At 37.4% G+C, this 18,994-nt stretch overlaps 1 protein-coding gene across 1 annotated transcript in view; it reads left to right on the top strand.

The window, feature by feature from the left end:
* The window catches only part of LOC148950225 (uncharacterized), an 84,202-nt gene that overhangs the window by 53,166 nt on the left and 12,042 nt on the right, over positions 1 to 18,994 (top strand). Inside the window, exon 3 of the mRNA XM_089091516.1 lies at positions 12,888 to 13,096. Coding sequence (XP_088947642.1) covers positions 12,888 to 13,096 — 209 coding nt within the window. The remainder of the gene's footprint in view (positions 1 to 12,887; positions 13,097 to 18,994) is intronic.

Genomic DNA, 18,994 nt, shown 5'->3' with positions numbered 1-18,994 from the left:
TCAATTCTTATTTATCCAGAGAAAATAAAAATCTTCCACTTAAGTTCTTTATTTCACAAAGACATAAAGAAATTTAAAGTTCAATTCTAAATTTTTCGGTGGAAGATAGAAAAAGTAATACCATACTTGTGAATATTTTCACGGAAGATAAAAAAGTTCTAGTTCAATTTAAAATTTTCTCAACGAAGTGAAGAAAAGTTCAAGTTCTCTACTGAATTTTACCAAAGAACACAATTCAATTCCAATATCTCCGGAGAAAACAAAAATCTTCCACCTAAGTTCTTTATTTTACAAAGGCATAAAGAAATTTAGAGTTCAATTCTAAATTTTTCGATGGAAGATAGAAAAAGTAATACCATACTTGTGAAAATTTTCCCGGAAGATAAAAAGTTCTAGTTCAATTCAAAATTTTCTCAACGAAGTGAAGAAGAATTCAAGTTCTCTTCTGAATTTTACCAAAGAACACAATTCAATTCTAATTTCACCAGAGAAAATAAAAATCTTCCGATTCGCCTCATGGATAAACAAAAAAGTCATTTCATTCAAGAAATTATGACAAAATTCTAAATAAGTAACAAATCCTTTCTTGAAGTTACCTCATGGATACACAACGCTTTATTGTTTTCATGATTTAGATACACGATGTAGAAATTTAATTCAAGAAATTAAAAGAAGAAGGAAAGTAAGTAACAAACTATTTCTTGATTTTCATCTCTTGGATAAAAAAAAAAGATATTTCATTCAATAAATTATGACAAAATTCAAAGTAAGTAAAAGATTCATTCTTCAATTCGTCGTTTACATACACAATACAGAAATTTCATTCTATGGGACCTCTACACGTGATTAAACACGTTTTGAAACTACATGCTATTTGCTTGCCTTTTCTTGGCACCTTTCCAAACGAGCGGGGATTCCCCACTGGTTCCTACACATTGCAAAAAAAAGTGACGTCTCTGACACGACACACAAACAGAGTCATAGTGAGAGAGATATCCAAAAAGTTGGGTTAATCTAGGTTCACTTAGAGTGGCGCGCCACTCTAAGTGAACCTAGATTAACCCAACTTTTTGGATTTCTCTCTCACTATGACTCTGTGTGTGTGTCGTGTCAAAGACGTCACTTTTTTTTGCAAATCATACACATCCCAATCACATCCCAAATCATAGGTTTCAGACACCACATACCTACGAAAGACTAAGAAATCTGGTTATGAAAAGTCGGAAATAGCAAATTACATACCTCAAATCATAAGTTTCAGACAACACACAACTATGAAATACTAAGAAAACTTATCTCAGAAAAGCTTGAAATATCAAACTATTCATCCCAAACTATAGTTTTAAGACAACAACCACCTATGAGGGAATGTTTCACCGAAATAATTCCCTAAAATAATAATTTGTTCTGAAAAGATATAATAAAGCCTTAAAAGGTATTATAATGGAGTCTCGGGAGTCTGTGGGGCGCCGGGGGCTCCTTTGGGAGCCTAGAGAACCTTTGAGGACCGGGGGGTTCCTTCGGGGTTGGGGTGGGGGATCGGAGCCCTCTGGGGTTGCGGCAAGGAGACCTCACAACACTGTTCAAATGGAACTTGTGTATTATAACGACCACAGAGTTTCACCCTCAAGTCCTCTTCTAAAATCATCTCTTAAAATGTCTCTAACTGTTTCACCGAAATAATTCCCTAAAATAATAATTTGTTCTGAAAAGATATAATAAAGTCTTAAAAAGTATTATAATGGGGGACTCAGGAGGCATCGGGGCGCCGGGGGTCCTTTGGGGGTCCAGAGAACCTTTGCTGTCGGGAGGCTTCCTGCGGGGTGGGGGGGGGGGCATCGGAGCCCTTTGGGGTTGTGTTAATGGACCTCACAACACCGTTCAAATGTAACTTGTTTATTATAACGACCACAGAGTTTCACCGAAATAATTCCCTAAAATAATAATTTGTTCTGAAAAGATATAATAAAGCCTTAAAAAGTATTATAATGGGGGACTCAGGAGGCATCGGGGCGCCGGGGGTCCTTTGGGGGTCCAGAGAACCTTTGCTGTCCGGGGGCTTCCTTCGGGGTGGGGGGGGGGGGCTCGGAGCCCTTTGGGGTTGTGGTAAGGGACTTCACAACCCTCTTAAAATGTCTCTAACTGTTTCACCGAAATAATTCCCTAAAATAATAATTTGTTCTGAAAAGATATAATAAAGCCTTAAAAAGTATTATCATGGGGGACTCAGGAGGCATCGGGGCCGGGGGTCCTTTGGGGGTCCAGAGAACCTTGGCTGGCGGGGGGCTGCGTGGGGGGGTGGGGTGGGGGTATCGGAGCCGTTTGGGGTTGTGGTAAGGGACCTCACAACACCGTTCAAATGGAACTTGTGTATTATAACGACCACAGAGTTTCACCCTCAAGTCCTTTTCTAAAAACATCTCTTAAAATGTCTCTAACTGTTTCACCGAAATAATTGCCTAAAATAATAATTTGTTCTGAAAAGATATAATAAAGCCTTAAAAGGTATTATAATGGGGGACTCAGGAGTCATCGGGGCGCCGGGGGTCCTTTGGGGGTCCAGAGAACCTTTGCTGTCCGGGGGCTTCCTTCGGGGTTGGGGGGGGGGGATCGGAGCCCTTTGGGGTTGTGGTAAGGGACCTCACAAAACAGTTCAAATTTAACTTGTGTATTATAACGACCACAGAGTTTCACCGAAATAATTCCCTAAAATAATAATTTGTTCTGAAAAGATATAATAAAGCCTTAAAAAGTATTATAATGGGGGACTCAGGAGGCATCGGGGCGCCGGGGGTTCTTTGGGGGTCCAGAGAACCTTTGCTGTCCGGGGGCTTCCTTCGGGGTTGGGGTGGGGGGATCGGAGCCCTTTGGGGTTGTGGTAAGGGACCTCACAACCCTCTTAAAATGTCTCTAACTGTTTCACCGAAATAATTCCCTTAAATAATAATTTGTTCTGAAAAGATATAATAAAGCCTTAAAAAGTATTATCATGGGGGACTCAGGAGGCATCGGGGCGCCGGGGGTCCTTTGGGGGTCCAGAGAACCTTTGCTGTCCGGGGGCTTCCTTCGGGGTTGGGGTAGGGCGATCGGAGCCCTTTGGGGTTCTGGTAAGGGACCTCACAACACCGTTCAGATGGAACTTGTGTATTATAACGACCACAGAGTTTCACCCTCAAGTCCTTTTCTAAAATCATCTCTTAAAATGTCTCTAACTGTTTCACCGAAATAATTGCCTAAAATAATAATTTGTTCTGAAAATATATAATAAAGCCTTAAAAAGTATTATAATGGGGGACTCAGGAGGCATCGGGGCGCCGGGGGTCCTTAGGGGGTCCAGAGAACCTTTGCTGTCCGGGGGCTTCCTTCGGGGTTGGGGTGGGGGGATCGGAGCCCTTTGGGGTTGTGGTAAGGGACCTCAGAACACCGTTCAAATGCAACTTGTGTATTATAACGACCACAGAGTTTCACCGAAATAATTCCCTAAAATAATAATTTGTTCTGAAAAGATATAATAAAGCCTTAAAAAGTATTATAATGGGGGACTCAGGAGGCATCGGGGCGCCGGGGGTCCTTTGGGGGTCCAGAGAACCTTTGCTGTCCGGGGGCTTCCTTCGGGGTTGGGGGGGGGGGATCGGAGCCCTTTGGGGTTGTGGTAAGGGACCTCAAAACCCTCTTAAAATGTCTCTAACTTTTTCACCGAAATAATTCCCTAAAATAATAATTTGTTCTGAAAAGATATAATAAAGCCTTAAAAAGTATTATAATGGAGGCTCAGGAGTCTTTGGGGTGCCGGGTGGTCACACAAAATCTGAAAAAATGTTCAAAGTTCCTTTAGTAGCTATGCAATTAGATTAAAAATGAAGATATTTATGCAGAGTTTCAGGTAGCTATGGCTAAGTTTGCTAAAAGACCAGTTATTTTCTTGCGAAAACACACAAAATCAGAAAAAATCACAAAAGAAGAAAAAACTGAACCCCCCATGTAACTGCACCCCTGTATAACCGAAACCCCGTACAACTGAACCCCCCCATGTAACTGAACACCTGTATAACCGAAACCCTGTACAACTGAACCTCCGTGCTACTCGCCCCCATTTAACTAATCCCCGTGTAACTGAATCCGCATGTAACTGAACCCTCGTGCAACTCAACTCCCTCAAAACACTTTTCAGCCATTTCTTGTTAATTTTTTTTATTTCTAAAATATTTAAAATTGACAACACTGTGCAAATCATCACTTGTGTATTATACAGACCACATCGGCGAGGTAAAGCTAGGTCAAGTCACAATGTCATTCTATCGTTACTTTTCAATTAATCTATTGAATACCTTCTACCAATGTCTCTTGTAGGCGTCAAATCTATTAAGTATCTGAGCATATTCTTTGTATTGTTGATGCAAGCATCCCATTCTTTAATTACCCGTGAGACATTCTTAACCAACGCAATACCTTTAGGCAAATACCTTTTCGCAAAAAATTCGCAAATCTCGTAAACTAAAGAAGTAATTACCCTTTTCAAAAACATTAGTCCTTCTATTAATGAACCCATGAAACGAAACCTGTCTGATAGCATCACACAATCTCGCTCCTAGTTCCAAAAATGGAATGCATGTAGCGTTCGTAGTAATAGGTTTAAATACCTATTAGCCAAGTTTTAAAAAAAAACCTACTAATCAACTTACAGATGAATGACCGCGGATTTAACCTAAAAAAAACTTGTATATCATGAAATAGAAATTCAGTTAATTGTGTCAGAAAAACTTGAACCAAAACAGATTAGACCCAACCTGTTTGGTACGGGGGCGTACGCAAAGTATAAGGTTCTACCAGAAAAACCTGTTTGGTACGGGGGCGTACGCAAAGTATAAGGTTCTACCAGAAAAACCTGTTTGGTACGGGGGCGTACGCAAATAACATGGAGATTGCTATATGTCTCGTAGAAATGGTACCTCTTACCCTACTACCATCTTTACTAATAATACTACCAAGGTAAGTGGAGCTGCCCACCTGATCAATCTTTTCATTACCCAACGTAACATTTTCATCTTCACTTATTCCTAGCATTAGTGACTTGTTCTTCCTAAAATTAATTTTCAAACCAATTCTAGAACCTTGAACCCAGTAAACCTCTTAAATTACGTGCATTTTGTTCGGACTTTCATCTAGGATGCTTAAATCATCAGCATAATACAAGTCCAGGAGAATTTTTCCTCCCCACTTGATTCCGTGGTCTCCCATTGCCTTTCTTGTGCTCCTTAAAATAAAGGCAAAATGCTCCCACTTTGCGCCGAATTTTTTTGAGATGCGCGAAATCGGCGCAATGCCCCAATAAAAAAAATAAGTGCGCAATCAACTCAAAAAGTGCCCAGATGCGCAGCACCTGGCAACTATGGCGTAAACGAACATTTGATAGATTCATTTTAACGGTTGTAACTTATGTAGCCGATAGTGTTGCCAAAGCGCACAGTATTCGCGCAGGGAACTTCGAGGCTTCAAAATTGTAGTTGTAGGACTCGATTTACCAGATAATCTTGGATAATTTGTTAATGCCTTTTTTGGAATTAAGCAGCTACTACTACTACTACTAACAACTCACCGCAGCACCAAGCTGCCTGAGGCCAGCAAAGCTACGCCAGCTTCTCCTCCATCCCAATTGATTCAAAGCCTCCCTATTTACACCCTCCCACGAAGTTCCCATTTCCTTTAAATCTTTCTTTATGACGTCCTCCCACCCTAGACGAGGACGACCTGCTTTTCGATTAGCCCTAGATGGTTGGCCGAAAAGAACAATCTTCGGCAATCTGTCATCCTTCATCCGCACAACGTGCCCTAGCCACCTCAACCTTTCTTTCATTAAAGCTCTAGAGAGCGGTATTGAACCATATTTTTTGTACAACCTATTGTTTGAAATACCGTCAGTCAGCCGGGTACCCAGAACAATCCTTAAACAATTTCTCTGGAAAACATCTAGCAAATCTTCATCCGCTTTTCAAAGCGCCCATGCTTCAGTGCCATATTTGACAAATTTTTAAAACTTAAGATCGCTCTATCTCCGCTTACCGTCTCCACAGCCTGGTATCCATGACGTTTACAGTGTTTCATGTGATGCTTTAAATCAGAGTGAAATATGACGAGACATGGTGGAAAGTAAAAGTACGTACGCCAACGTCCCGTTGGGCCCTCAATAGGAACGTCCTAAGATCCAGACTCGGATTGAAATGGTCAAATAAATCTAAGTCTGCTGATTGTATGAACAGATACCCTACCCAATATTCTGCTTATTTAAATGAATGATCTCCCACCGGAAAAAATACACCCTTCTTACCGGAACGCTGGCCCTCTTCAAATTCTGGTTCATACTGTAACAGTGTGACACCAATCTTTAAATGTGCATTAGTCCACTCAAAAATATCGATTCCTTTTATTGTCATGGAATATTGATCATTTAAAAAATTAAAATTTACTTTGGAGACCTTTGAACCCTCCTTACCATTAACTGCCATTTTATCCAACTTTTTCTTAGATGCATCATCACGCAAAGGTCTGTATTCTGCAATTAAAAATGCATACTTGAAACACTGCAGCCTCGTATCGAAATAGATTCGTTGTATCCCCCTACACCCCTCTAAATCTGAATGATATTTTAATTCAATACCCCTCTCCCTATGCCCACCTCTTACAATAAAATCCTTTTTAAACCTACATATATTAACATTTAAACTTCCAATAAATAAAACCACAGATCCACTACCCCCCTCGTTATAATTTTCCCACTTACTTTGAATACTATTAGCCCAATTTAGAAAAACCTCCCCCTAATTTTACAAATGCGGGTGAAATGCCAACATCTCTGTGTGCAAGTATTTCGAATAAATCTCAACTGCACTTTCATTTAAAAAAAATATTTTTAGTACTATTGATGCTTTTGAATTGACCCCCACTCCCCACAGTCTAATTTCTTGTTCAAGAATGGCTCGAATCTTATCAGTGTATGAATGTTTAATGGCCATGGGATCGGTTATTATATCCCCTGGCACTAAAGAGTTGAAGGGTTCACCAACTTTGGCGCTGTAGACCAATGTGTGGTGCTAGTCAAAGTTGGACAAAAAAATACCGGAAAGGGGATTCTGTTGTTGTTGTATTATTTCTAATATCTATATAATTAAGTGAAATGGCGGAGGGTGACGGGGAATTGTCAATAACACCACCACTCCCAGTCTGCTCAATCACATTGGTTGGATATGGCATGAGGCAGTCCTCTAGTACATATTCCAAGGTGTTTGGGGACAATTGATCAAGCTAGCCTATATTGTCATGTGATGGAATTTTATTACGAGGACTCAGTTCAGATGCACTAGTAACATCACCTAAATGTTCACGCATAAAACTATCTGTCCAGTCTGGATCCTCAAGCATGTCAATATCACAGCTTAAGTCGTCTAGGCTACCCATTTCCCCAAAAACATCAGTAAGAAGCCCCCTATGCCACTCCATATCCTCTAGAACTAGTGTAGCTTCATCACTGAACTCCGTTGGTGGTGGCAGAATTGGCCCTGTAAATACACTTGCTTCATCACTCAATGGTGTCGGTGGTGCATTATCTTAAATATGCTGAAAAAAAAGTTTAATTTCTTATGTATAATAACCACTATTTTTATAAAGCCTAAGAGCTTGTCAATTTTTCATATTAGTAATCCCACCCCCTTATCAATGAGTATAGGACGAAAAAAAAAGTTACATTCCCATAAGTAATTCATTACTTCGCGATAACACGTTAAAAATATATATTGTCTTTTTCAGGAAATTTAACGTTTACTACTAGAAGGATAATTTAGAACAATAGAACTATATATAATAATCGTTGTTTTATTCATAAAATATTCAACATAAAAACGCAATTTTTTGGTCTAACTCTCTCGCTTGACCCTCGTCAATAAAACGCTCAATGAAATTTGAGAATCCTGCAACCGATGCAGTATGCTGTATGAACACTTGCTCCTCAGCTTCGGTTAATTGACACGAATCCCATACGTCGATTGGTGGTGTAACTCTCTCAACAATCCGAATTTTCCTATGTCTTTTGGCAACGGATTTGTTTGAAGTTGTGGACGTAGTTGACCTGGACTAAATAAATCGTTGTAAGAGAGAAGAACTTTTTTTCTCTCCATCCATATCAACAATTAAAGTGCAATTAAAATGCTGGATGGTCCTTTTTAGAGCCCTCCTGGGAGAAACCCTTGGGAACTGGGAGCTTCCTTTGAGGTAGGAGGATCGATGCTCTTTCGAGTTGGGATATCGGACTTCACAACACTGTTCAAATAGAACAGCCTCAAATTCTTTCTCGAAAACATCTTTTAAAATGTCTCTACCTGTTTCAACGAAATAATTGCTTGAAATGAGTTCGCCCAAATGAGGTTTCTTGACAACGCAGTGAATACATAATTGGAGATTATTAAAAACACCTTCTTCCTGTGTTAATATATATCTTACCGGAGATAGACTTCCTGTTACAAGAACCTCACTTAAAATTCAAATAATACCTATCGAGCGGATTAAAATTCAGGTGTAGCGATGGGAGATTTTGATAAGCGCCGGATATGCGCAAAAGCTTATTGCGGAAACACATCCCAGTTTAAGAATGATTGTTAACTGTAAAATAGCGAATTGTCTGTTTTCATATAGTTAGTTTGTTTAAAGGAATATTGGATTATTGCATTAGAAAACGTCTTGGTTAGAAGAGAAGTTACAAGGTAAGGTTTTTTTTAGAAATGCATGATAAGCCATTTCAGTGTTATAAGCATTCCTTTACATACTAATAATTTGGTTAATGAAAGAAAATGAAATAGGACTATTATAGAATAGCTTAGAAACAAATTTAAGTTCTACTCATCAAGATCCACGCCCCTGAGAAAATTTACCATATTTTTCAAAATAGGGAAAGAAAAAATTATATGTATATGCTTACAGATTCTGACTGGACTTCTACACCTGAAGTCCCTGGGAAAAAATGAAGGGGGTCAAGCTTACGATCTTGAGTTGGCTGAGCTGAGGCTTTATGAGAAGCAGTCACTTCTCTTTTCATTTTCCTTCCAGCTTGCGTAGAGCTAACACTGGCATGAGAGGGCCCTGGCACTATAAGTTGGGTCGTCGTTGGCTTGTCCAGATCGTGTGTAATTCTACCAGCATATTTGATAATAGATGGCCTTGCGGCTTGCATTAATGTAGCTTCGCTCCATCTTGGTTTCTTTTCAAAAGGGGGGACGTATCCTCTTCCTTAAAAAAAAGGCAAAATTTAGCATGAAAAAAACAACCCCCTTTTACCATTTTGTTGGATAAATGCCTAAGAGGTCAAATTTTGCCCTCCTCTTGTTTAAATGCAAAAAGTTTATTGTCCATTAAGGCGTGATGCATATAATGGCTTAAAGGTGCTCCTATTATTAATTTCTTTACCTTCCTTCTTCTTACTGTTAAAAAAAATGAACAAAAATTATATCGTATGTGAGAGGGTTCTCCCCCAAGTAATTACCTTGCTCTTTAACCAAAAATTTTTTTTAGTGCTTTCAAAAGAGCTATCCCTTCTAATTACACTGCATGTATGATTAAAGGGTTTGTGAATCAAAATTTTTTTTAACTTTTAACGTAAAGAGTGTGGTATTGACTAAGGGGAGAACCCTCCCCCTCATATACGTAATAGAAAAAAAAGCAATACAAAAACAAGCGATACGGCTCAATAGTAGTCCAAACTTTTAAAAACGGAATTTTGATGTCAATAAATGTATCAAAAGAATGTGTTTATAATGCTGATTCTAAATATATAAATTTTATTAAGTTTAGTATTACTCATCAAAGGCTAAGAGCCTGAGAAAATTTACCCGATTTTTTAAAGAGGGGGGAAATATCCCCTACAAGTGACAGAATTTTAATGAAAATCACACCGTCAGATTCAGCGTATCAGAAAACCCTATTACATAGGTTTCAAGCTCATATCTGCAAAAATCTGCAACTTTGTATTTTTTGCCAGAAGGAAAATATACGAATATAGAAGTTAGTTACGTAAGTTAATTTGTAAAGACATCCATTTAGCAAAAGAAAAGTAAAATTTTTATGCAAATAAAAGCTGCATTAACTAAAAAACGATCAGAAATTAAATAAAAAAAAAACAAGTTTTTTAAACTGAAAGTAAGGAGCGACATTAAAACTTAAAACGAACAGAAATTATTCCCTCTGTGAAAGGGACTGTCCCCCCCTCAATGCCTCGTTCTTTACGCTAAAGTTTGACCCTGTCTCACAACTTTATTTTTTAAAACAATAAAAAACTTTAGCGTAAAGAGCGAATCCTTATGATGATGATTTCAAATATATAGGTTTCATCAAGTTTAGTTAGACCGCGCAAAAGTTTTGTACAAGAGAGTTATTCTCTTCTTTTTCGAAAAAAGGGGGAAGCAAACCCAAAGACTCATATAAGTTTAATGAAAATGGCATCGTCAGATTTGGCAAATCCTGGACGCCTCCTGTTGAAGTTAAAAGATCATATATAAAAAAATATATCAGTGTTTATTTTTTGCAAAAAGAAAGATAACGGATGCATGTTTAGACCTACTTGTTAATTTTTTTTGTTGTTTTTTTTTCCTGGGGTGATCGTATCGACCCAGTAGTCCTAGAATATCCCGGGGGGCTCACTCGAACGGAAATTCTTTAAAACTTTAGCGTAAAGAGCGAATCCTTATGATGATGATTTAAAATATATCAGTTTCATCAAGTTTAGCTATACAGGTCAAAAGTTACGCGCCTGAGAAAAATTTGCCTTGTTTTCGAAAAAAGGGGGAAACACCCTCTAAAACTCATTGAACTTTAATGAAAATCACACCATCAGATTTAGCAAATCAGAGAACCCTACTATAGAAGTTAAAAGCTCCTATCTGCAAAACTGTGGAATTTTGTATTTTTTGCCAGAAGAAAGATCACGGATGCATTTTTAAACCTACTTGTTAATTTTTTTTGTTGTTTTTTTTTTTCCTGGGGTGATCGTATCGACCCAGTAGTCGTAGAATATCCCGGGGGGCTCACTCGAAAGGAAATTAAAAGTTCTAGTGTCCTTTTTAAGTGACCAAAAAAAATGGAGGGCAATTAGGCCCCCTCCCACGCTAATTTTTCTCAAAGTCATCCGCCGCGACATCGGAATTAGACAAACCCCGTTTATAGCAAGAGCCTGTGAAATTTTACTCCCAAAACTCTCACTCTCTTTGTAACACGCAAGCTTTTCATTCAAACCAGAAAAAAAATACAACCTGTTTTAAAAAGCTTGTTTCTGAATGATAAAGAACTGTTTTTCAAAACAATTAAAACTTGTAAACATACCTATGGAGGAGAGATTTTATTTACATAATAGAAAAAAGCGTGCTTTGCCGTTTCTATCGAATATACTCGTCATATTCTTAAGATTTTGTATTGTTGGAGGGGAGGGGGGCTAAGTCCCTCTGAAATTTGAATTTACTAGTAAAACATTTTTCTTTAATTTTTTTTTTTGCAAATAAAAGAATTAAAAGTGTACTCACATTGAAATTTGACGAATCCATTGTTTTCAAAGTTAATAATATATAGTGTACTATAAACAATGTCTTAAAACATAATGAAAATTAGAATGCACTGTATGGCCATTATATCGGGTTTTTTTAATTGAGTACACTATAGCTTGGCAAGTTTTTTAAAAAACTGACTAATCAAGTTATCATATGGAGTAACCACCAGCTTTCTCTAATCGATTGACACACAAAAAATGAGAGTCATATTAGAAAACCTGTCCGCCGAGGCATTTCGGGTTCATAGTAATAGGTAACTGGCCCTGGTAACCCAATGTACCGGTTAAACTACACGCATATTCATGCCTCAGGCGTAGGTTTCCTTGTCCCCTTTCAACGAATTGGGCGCTTACTACTGTTGTCAGCCCTAATAATGTTAATTTTTGCTTGTTTTGAGTTTGACTAGGCTATATATTATAATTTCTGTTCGTTTTGAGTTTCATTTAATTGTTGATAGTGATTTGTGGTAGTCTTACGCTTGGAAGATTATTTGACTTTATTTCTGCCCGTTTTTGGCTTAATAGAGATCTTTAGTTTTCTTTGAAAACTTATTCTGTGGAATTTTTTTTTAAATTAATACAAATATAAGACACCGTCATTCAGCCATGGGGGGCTGCCCCCCCCCTTATGGGTGCCCATGAGACCTATTGATGGGGGTGATTTCGGTTATCCCTTCAGAAAAAAGTGATCGACCATCTAACCTTTCACTCTGAAAACTATACTAAAACAAAATCAACAGGAAACATAAGTATAAACTCCATTATGAGTTGTTTCGTTGTTTCAGTCGCCGGTGAAAAGCTGTGATGTGGTGGCATATTTTGTTTTTAAAGCTATAATCAAAGTCAATCCGGGTTGAACGAGAATGGTAACTAATTTCTTAAAAAAAATAACGATTAACAGACTTTCACATGATAATAACATATGAACTATACAAAAAATCGAAATGATGAGCTTTTTAATGCTTTAAAAATCTCAACTATTTCAGATTTCCAATTCCAATTGGTCTTGCACCTAAATGTTGACTTACTTCTTCTAATGTATTGAATGCATTGCTGAAAACGCCGAAGAAGAAAATTCAGCATTCTAACCTCAACATAACATAAGGATAAATGCCCAAGAATGACAAATAAATCTTTTGACCAACGAGTAATACATTTTTCCTGAAGGTAAATTGATTGATGGCATATTTACTCAATGTCATTATACATATGTATGCGATGTACTTGAAATTGAGCTTTAACAGTTTTAACAAAACAATTAAAACAGGTGAAAGTTGTTTTGTTACAAGATTCTTGTTTACTATTTCAGGCTTTCAATCAACATGTTTTACTAGACAAAATTTTCGCCAAAATGGATGCATCGCAGAGAAAGCTTTTAAATGGAATGCAGAAAGCTGACTTTCAGAAAGCAATAGGTGGCCCTTGTGGACAGTCTCTCCTGTGTAATGCTCTTCTTGATTCCACTGACGAAACAAAGTTAAACCAAATTGAGAAGCGAGCAACTCTTTTCATTCAAATGTAAGTAAGACAGCAACCTTGTAGAAGGAAGAGAAGGTTCGCATTTGTCCGTATCAAACAGTTCGTGGAGATGAACTGTAAGCAAGGAGCGACCCGGCTCAATAGTAACCGAAACTCTAAAAAACGGAACTTCATATCAATAGATATATCAAAAGAATGGGATTATCATGCTGATTCAAAGTATATAAGTTTCATTAAGTTTCGTTTTAGCTGTCAAAAGCTGAGAGCATGAGAAAATTTGCCTCTTTTTCGGAAAAAGAGAAAAACACCCCTAAAAATAATAGAATCTTAATGAAAATCATGCCATCAGATTCAGCACAACAGAGAACCCTACTGTAGAGGTTTCTAGCACCTATCTGCAAAAATATGAATTTTGTATTTTTTGCCTGAAGAAAGATCACGGATATTTACTTTTCAAGGTTTATTTGTTTCTTTTGTGGTTTTTCCAGGGGTGATTGTATCGATTTAATGGTCTTAAAACATCGGGAGAGGGCTCATTCGAACGGAAATTATAAGTTCCAGTAGCCGTTGTAATGTACCAAAAAGATTGGGGGGCAACCAGCCCCCCACCCACCCCCTTGTTTCCTCGAAATCCTCTAATAAAAATTTTGAGATAGTCATTTTGTTCAGCATAGTTGAAAAGCCCATTAGCCATGCCTTTAGGGATAACATTACCCACCACAGCCCCTGGGGAAAGGTCTTTCAGTTATAAAATATGCCCATTGTTTACGTACAGTATTTGTTATTGGGAAGTGTGCATACATTTTTCGACTGGGGGGAAACCAATTTTCTGTGGGGGGATTTTACACGGGAAGAATTTTCCATGGGAGGGGGGAGAAGTTTTCAGGGGGTGAATTTTTTAGGGGAAATTCGCCACTGGGGTAAAATTATATTCCTATACGAAATTCTTCTTATGTCTTGGTTTTTCTATGCCGACTCCATTTTACGCGTGGAGATGTTAAGGGTAATTATCCGGGGTAAATTTTTGCCAGGATTGAATTTTCTAGAGGATATATCCGTGGCGAGGAGGGATTTTTTTCTGGAGGTGGCGCCAGATTTCCAGGAATTATTTCAAAAACGATCAAAATTTAAATAAAAACAAGTTTTTTCAACTGATTTTTTTAAGTTATAGTAAGAATCATGCTGAATATGAGCCAAGCTTCCGCCACCCTTAATACCCCAACTTTTAGATCAAATATCATATTTGTACATTTCTTCAGGGACGGGTATTTTACTAACTATATATTTCATAAAGCAAAAGCTTCCCTCAAGCTTCAATAGCAGTGAATTTATTTGATGGCAGTGCCTTGTTAGGGACGGCCTAGCCTACGGACAGGGGCGTAGCTCCAGCATTTTTATTGGGGGGCAAGAGGGGGTCCACATCTAGATAGTCAATGGGCATCCTTTAGGGGAAATCAGTGGTGGTTCTGACCACTTCAATTTACTTATACTTACAGTAACAGTAAGTATTAAGTATTATTATATAAGTATGACAGTAAGTGACTTGCTGCCAACTACGACCTCTACTTTATTTTAATAGAGATAAAATTTTAAAAACTATAAAGTGATTATAAATTTTAGATTATTTATTTCAAATTTACACCCCTAGAATTTCTTCGCCCTGGGCGAGTGCCTCTTCAACCCCTTAAGACCACCTGTAAGGAAAAGGGCGCTAGAAAACTTGTCGAAAACGCAACCCTAAAGGTGTTTCAAAGATGTCTGAGAGTTCTGATGATTCTGTTCTGAATTTTCTCCCGTTTGTCTAAGGGAAAATCAAGTCTCTTTGTTGAAAGGGGCCATCGCGAACATGAGCCAAGGCATTGAAAACATTAGGCGGATAGATTTCCCCCCACCCCTGTGGAAACTATCCTCTGTGGAAAATCTCCCTGGAAATTTTCCTTGCATTTGGAATAGCGACAGTATTTTTAATTAAAGTATTCAAATAAACTGGCTGAATTAGTAACTTACTCATTGAGCATTGTTTGATCACGAATATCCAGAAAATTTGAACAATTTTTGGCAGCATTGTGATAAAAACCTTTTATTAATTAAAACTTACCAGGGACGCCAATCGGATGGGAAAAATTGACACTTAGAGTTTGAAAATTACCTTCCCCTTGTATTTTTGTTAAAAAAAAAAAAAAAAAAATGAAATCTAGAAAAATAACACAAAGTTTTTTTTTGTGTAAATCAGGGTATGGGCGGTATACATTTCCAGAAGAGGGGGGGCTGAATATTTTGTTTGTCTAAAATTCCTGTCACCAAGCGAAGCTTTGTCTCCTAGTGCTACATATTAAAACTGATAGCAATAGATAAACGGTATGGATTGGTACTGCTTATTTGTGAGCATAAAATTTATAAACTGTGAAAAAAAACATACATATATTGTTTGGATTCACTTTATCCTAGTTGAAGCAGACATTTTGTACAGCATGCTGATGCAAAGATAAATGTCACACAAATAGCCCTGGCGTTACGTGAAATGCAACTAATAACAGTAATAATATATGAATCTAAAACGCAAGGAATAGGACGTTATCAGCGCTCACTTGGCGTTAGGATTACAAATAAGAAAATTTGGAGCTATATTAGAGATTTTATTTAAATATTAAAAAATTAAAACAATTAAATGATTTCTGGACGTGGTCCCTCCACCCCCGACTAACTTCTATGACTAATGCTACAATCGATTTGACCTATCTAGCTACAGTACACATGTTATTATAAAAAGCACTAAGTTTTATTTTGTTTTTTGATGATTTCTTTTCGTGTTCTTCAATGAAAAATTTCTGGTTTTCAGTTTTTTCTTGTTTTTCAGTGATTGCATGTCTGTCCTATTTGCAGATAAAGAGGGTGTAGTCTTATTTATTTGTGAAAGTTTTAAAACAAGAAAATCTTATATTGAACTGATAGATTTTAGGAAGTAGAAGACCCTTACCCATCAGGGGAAACAATCTAACTTGAGCAAACGTGGCAAAACGGGAAGTATAGTAAATTTTCGCAATCTTACCAGTAAATAGGCTCATCTATTTATTAGATGATAAGGTTTCGAAGGCGGTATATTTGTATAAATATTAATGTAGAAGACATTAGGAAGTGCAACCCCTTTTTTTTTTTTTTTTTCGTTTTTTATATTAAGAACAAGGATGGATTAATGGTGGAAAGATGTAGCAAGGAAATGTTTAAGGGAAATGGGAACTTCTTGGGAGGTTGGAAAGAGGGGAGCTTTGAACAGATTGGGATGGAGGAGGAGCGTGCCTACCTATGTTGGCCTCAGGTGGCTTTGTGCTGCAGTGAGTTACTAGTTGTAGTAGTAGCAGTCCTTTGTTAAGATATTTTCAGTTCTTTGTGGGTTTTAACGTCATTTCTTTAATTTCATTTTGAAAAAAAATTTTTTTTTTTTTTTTTTTAATATTGTCTTAGGGAATATCCACTCATGCTTCTGTGCAGCTAATCATATGAATACATTCTTTCATGTTACACTCAAAATATAAGAAGAAGGGAATTGTCCCCTGACAACACCCTTTTCATACCATAATTTTTGCCCAAAGTTCATTTGCACTAAGAGTTCATTTGAACTCTTAGTTCATTTGCACTAAGATCTTACATCTAAGATCTCACATCTTTCTGCAAAGATTTCCGTTCTTTAAACTCATCTTTGTTCTAAGATCTTACAGCTCATTGATGTTAGCAAAAAGTGTGAAAGACGCCATCTTTCTGCCATATAGAACAATGATGAGAGAACTTTGATGATATACTCATCATTGTTCTTAGACCGCTGATCAGAGCAGAATGATGAAAGACGTTTGCAAAAGAACGCCATAAGATGTAAGATCTTAGTGCTAAGATTTCACTTTTAAGCGTTCTTTGTCAAAAGATGTAAGATCTTAGCACATAGATGAGTAAAAGAACGGCCCTAATATATCCTCATTGTGAAGAGGGATAAAGGAAAAATGATCCCTTCACCTGCCTTGATCGGAAGGACATATTGCAGAAATGTTTTAGGCAAGAGGTCCCCCTTCCTGCAAAAATTGTTCTTTCATGACATAGCAAAAGTTTTTACGAAAAAGTTTGAAAAAGTTTTTCAAGGTTTCTTTTGATTCTCACCAAAGGACAACGGGGTCTTCAATTTGCTTTGAGCCACCCCTCTCCTGACATTTCTAAACAGTTGATTCGATACGATGGCTTCCGGGAAAAAGAAAAAAAAATAACTAAAGAATAGAAATCCATCTTTGGCCCCCCTTTTCGAGAAAAATATGAGATATCGTATTTTGGCAGACGGGAGCTTTAAAAAAAAAACTCCCAGGATTGTGAAACATGTTGAATGTATGATGCAATTTTCGTCCAGATTGTATCATTATTAGGAATGTTTCGCTATTTTTCTGGGATTGCACAATGTTTCTGTGCTAGTAATATACGCATATTTAAAATCAACGAATTTTCCATACTTGTAATCGGCGTAAAAAGAAGATTTTTTTCAATGTATTGCTGCAAAAATTCGTGCTTTCAGTGTTCAGTTATAATTGGCTTGGATCTGCTTCTTACCTATAATTCATTACCAACTAGTAATCACAGCATTTGATTAGTTCCAATGACCTTCTGGTGCTGCAAAAGAAGTAATTCAGTCCCATAAATCTCTGTCCACTTGACTCTTTTAGCTTATTTACTACCTCTATTGCCCCTTCAATATACACGAGCCTATCAAGGTATTATTGGCTATTGGGGAAATTTAAATTGGTTTCTTGGCAACCAAAATTATTGTCTTATAACTTTGGGCGGTAAAGAGGCCACCTGTGCGTACGATGGACGTTGTGTGATCAGGAGGATATGTCAGGACAAACAAAACTTTTTATCGATGTTTTGTAGAACTGTTTTAATAGATAGCTCTGTCCATAGAATGAAGCACGGGAGGAGATGGTTCGGTTTTGAAACTTCAGATCCCTCCCTCTCCCAAAATGTGGAAGATTATAACAAAGCACAGTGACTAAAAAAAGAAAATAGTTTACTTATATAATTGAATCTTCACCTATCAAAATGGCTTGTCCCCTTTTTCTCACTCCCTGTCAAGTTCGTCGATGTGACCCTGGAATGGCCTCCCTTTTGCTAGATGTGGTTGTAAATACTAACAATTCATTAAAGCCAAGATGTTGTAAAATATAACAAGTTTTTTGTTTCGTCACGTGTAATATTCCAAAGACAAAAATACTTTCTATTTTAATAACTATTGTTATACAGATAATCATGGCAATTATGGTTTAAAAATTACAGGACACAACTACTATAACCAAACTGGTATGAAGGTTGGTGCGTAATTGCATATCTTTTAAAATTCCCCTTCTCTAATTTTCATCTAAGTAGTCATTATTGCAGTGGCTGAACGATCCTAAACTTAGCCCAGCATCTTAGCTACAGCTCAATCAGTTCAATCAGGGAACTGTTCAATCAGTTGAATCAGTGAACTGTATATCTCGAGGGGGCGAGGCCCCTCGAGATATCATGACTTTTCTTGGTTTTCTGAAGTTTTCTATACTTACTACGCATTTTATTTGTTTTGGCTATTTTCAAAATTATAAACATTTCCCATTATAAAGTCTGGATCCGGGAGAAAACAAATCTTACATGCATACCTCATTTTACCATTCCTGTAATGCGTCTTTAATTCTATACTTCCATCCTTTAGTGTATTTTCAAGAGTGTAATTTTGTTTGAAATAGACTAAAGCTCAATTAACTGTGCCTCCGGGGAGAATATGGCCCCCGCAATCCCTGTGGCAAGGGCTGTAAGTTAAGTAGCTTGCCCATTGCTTACGTATAGGGTTTGCTATTGGGAAAAGAAAGCATTTTTCTGTTACCTAGTAAAAACCCATTTATTGGTAAAAAAAATTGTTGCTACAAACCT

The sequence above is a fragment of the Artemia sp. Qi Xiang Cuo genome, chromosome 7 (assembly GCF_049724085.1).
Source record: "Artemia sp. Qi Xiang Cuo chromosome 7, ASM4972408v1, whole genome shotgun sequence".
Classification (NCBI taxonomy): Eukaryota; Metazoa; Arthropoda; class Branchiopoda; order Anostraca; family Artemiidae; genus Artemia; species Artemia sp. Qi Xiang Cuo.
This window is presented reverse-complemented; position numbering and strand designations above follow the sequence as displayed.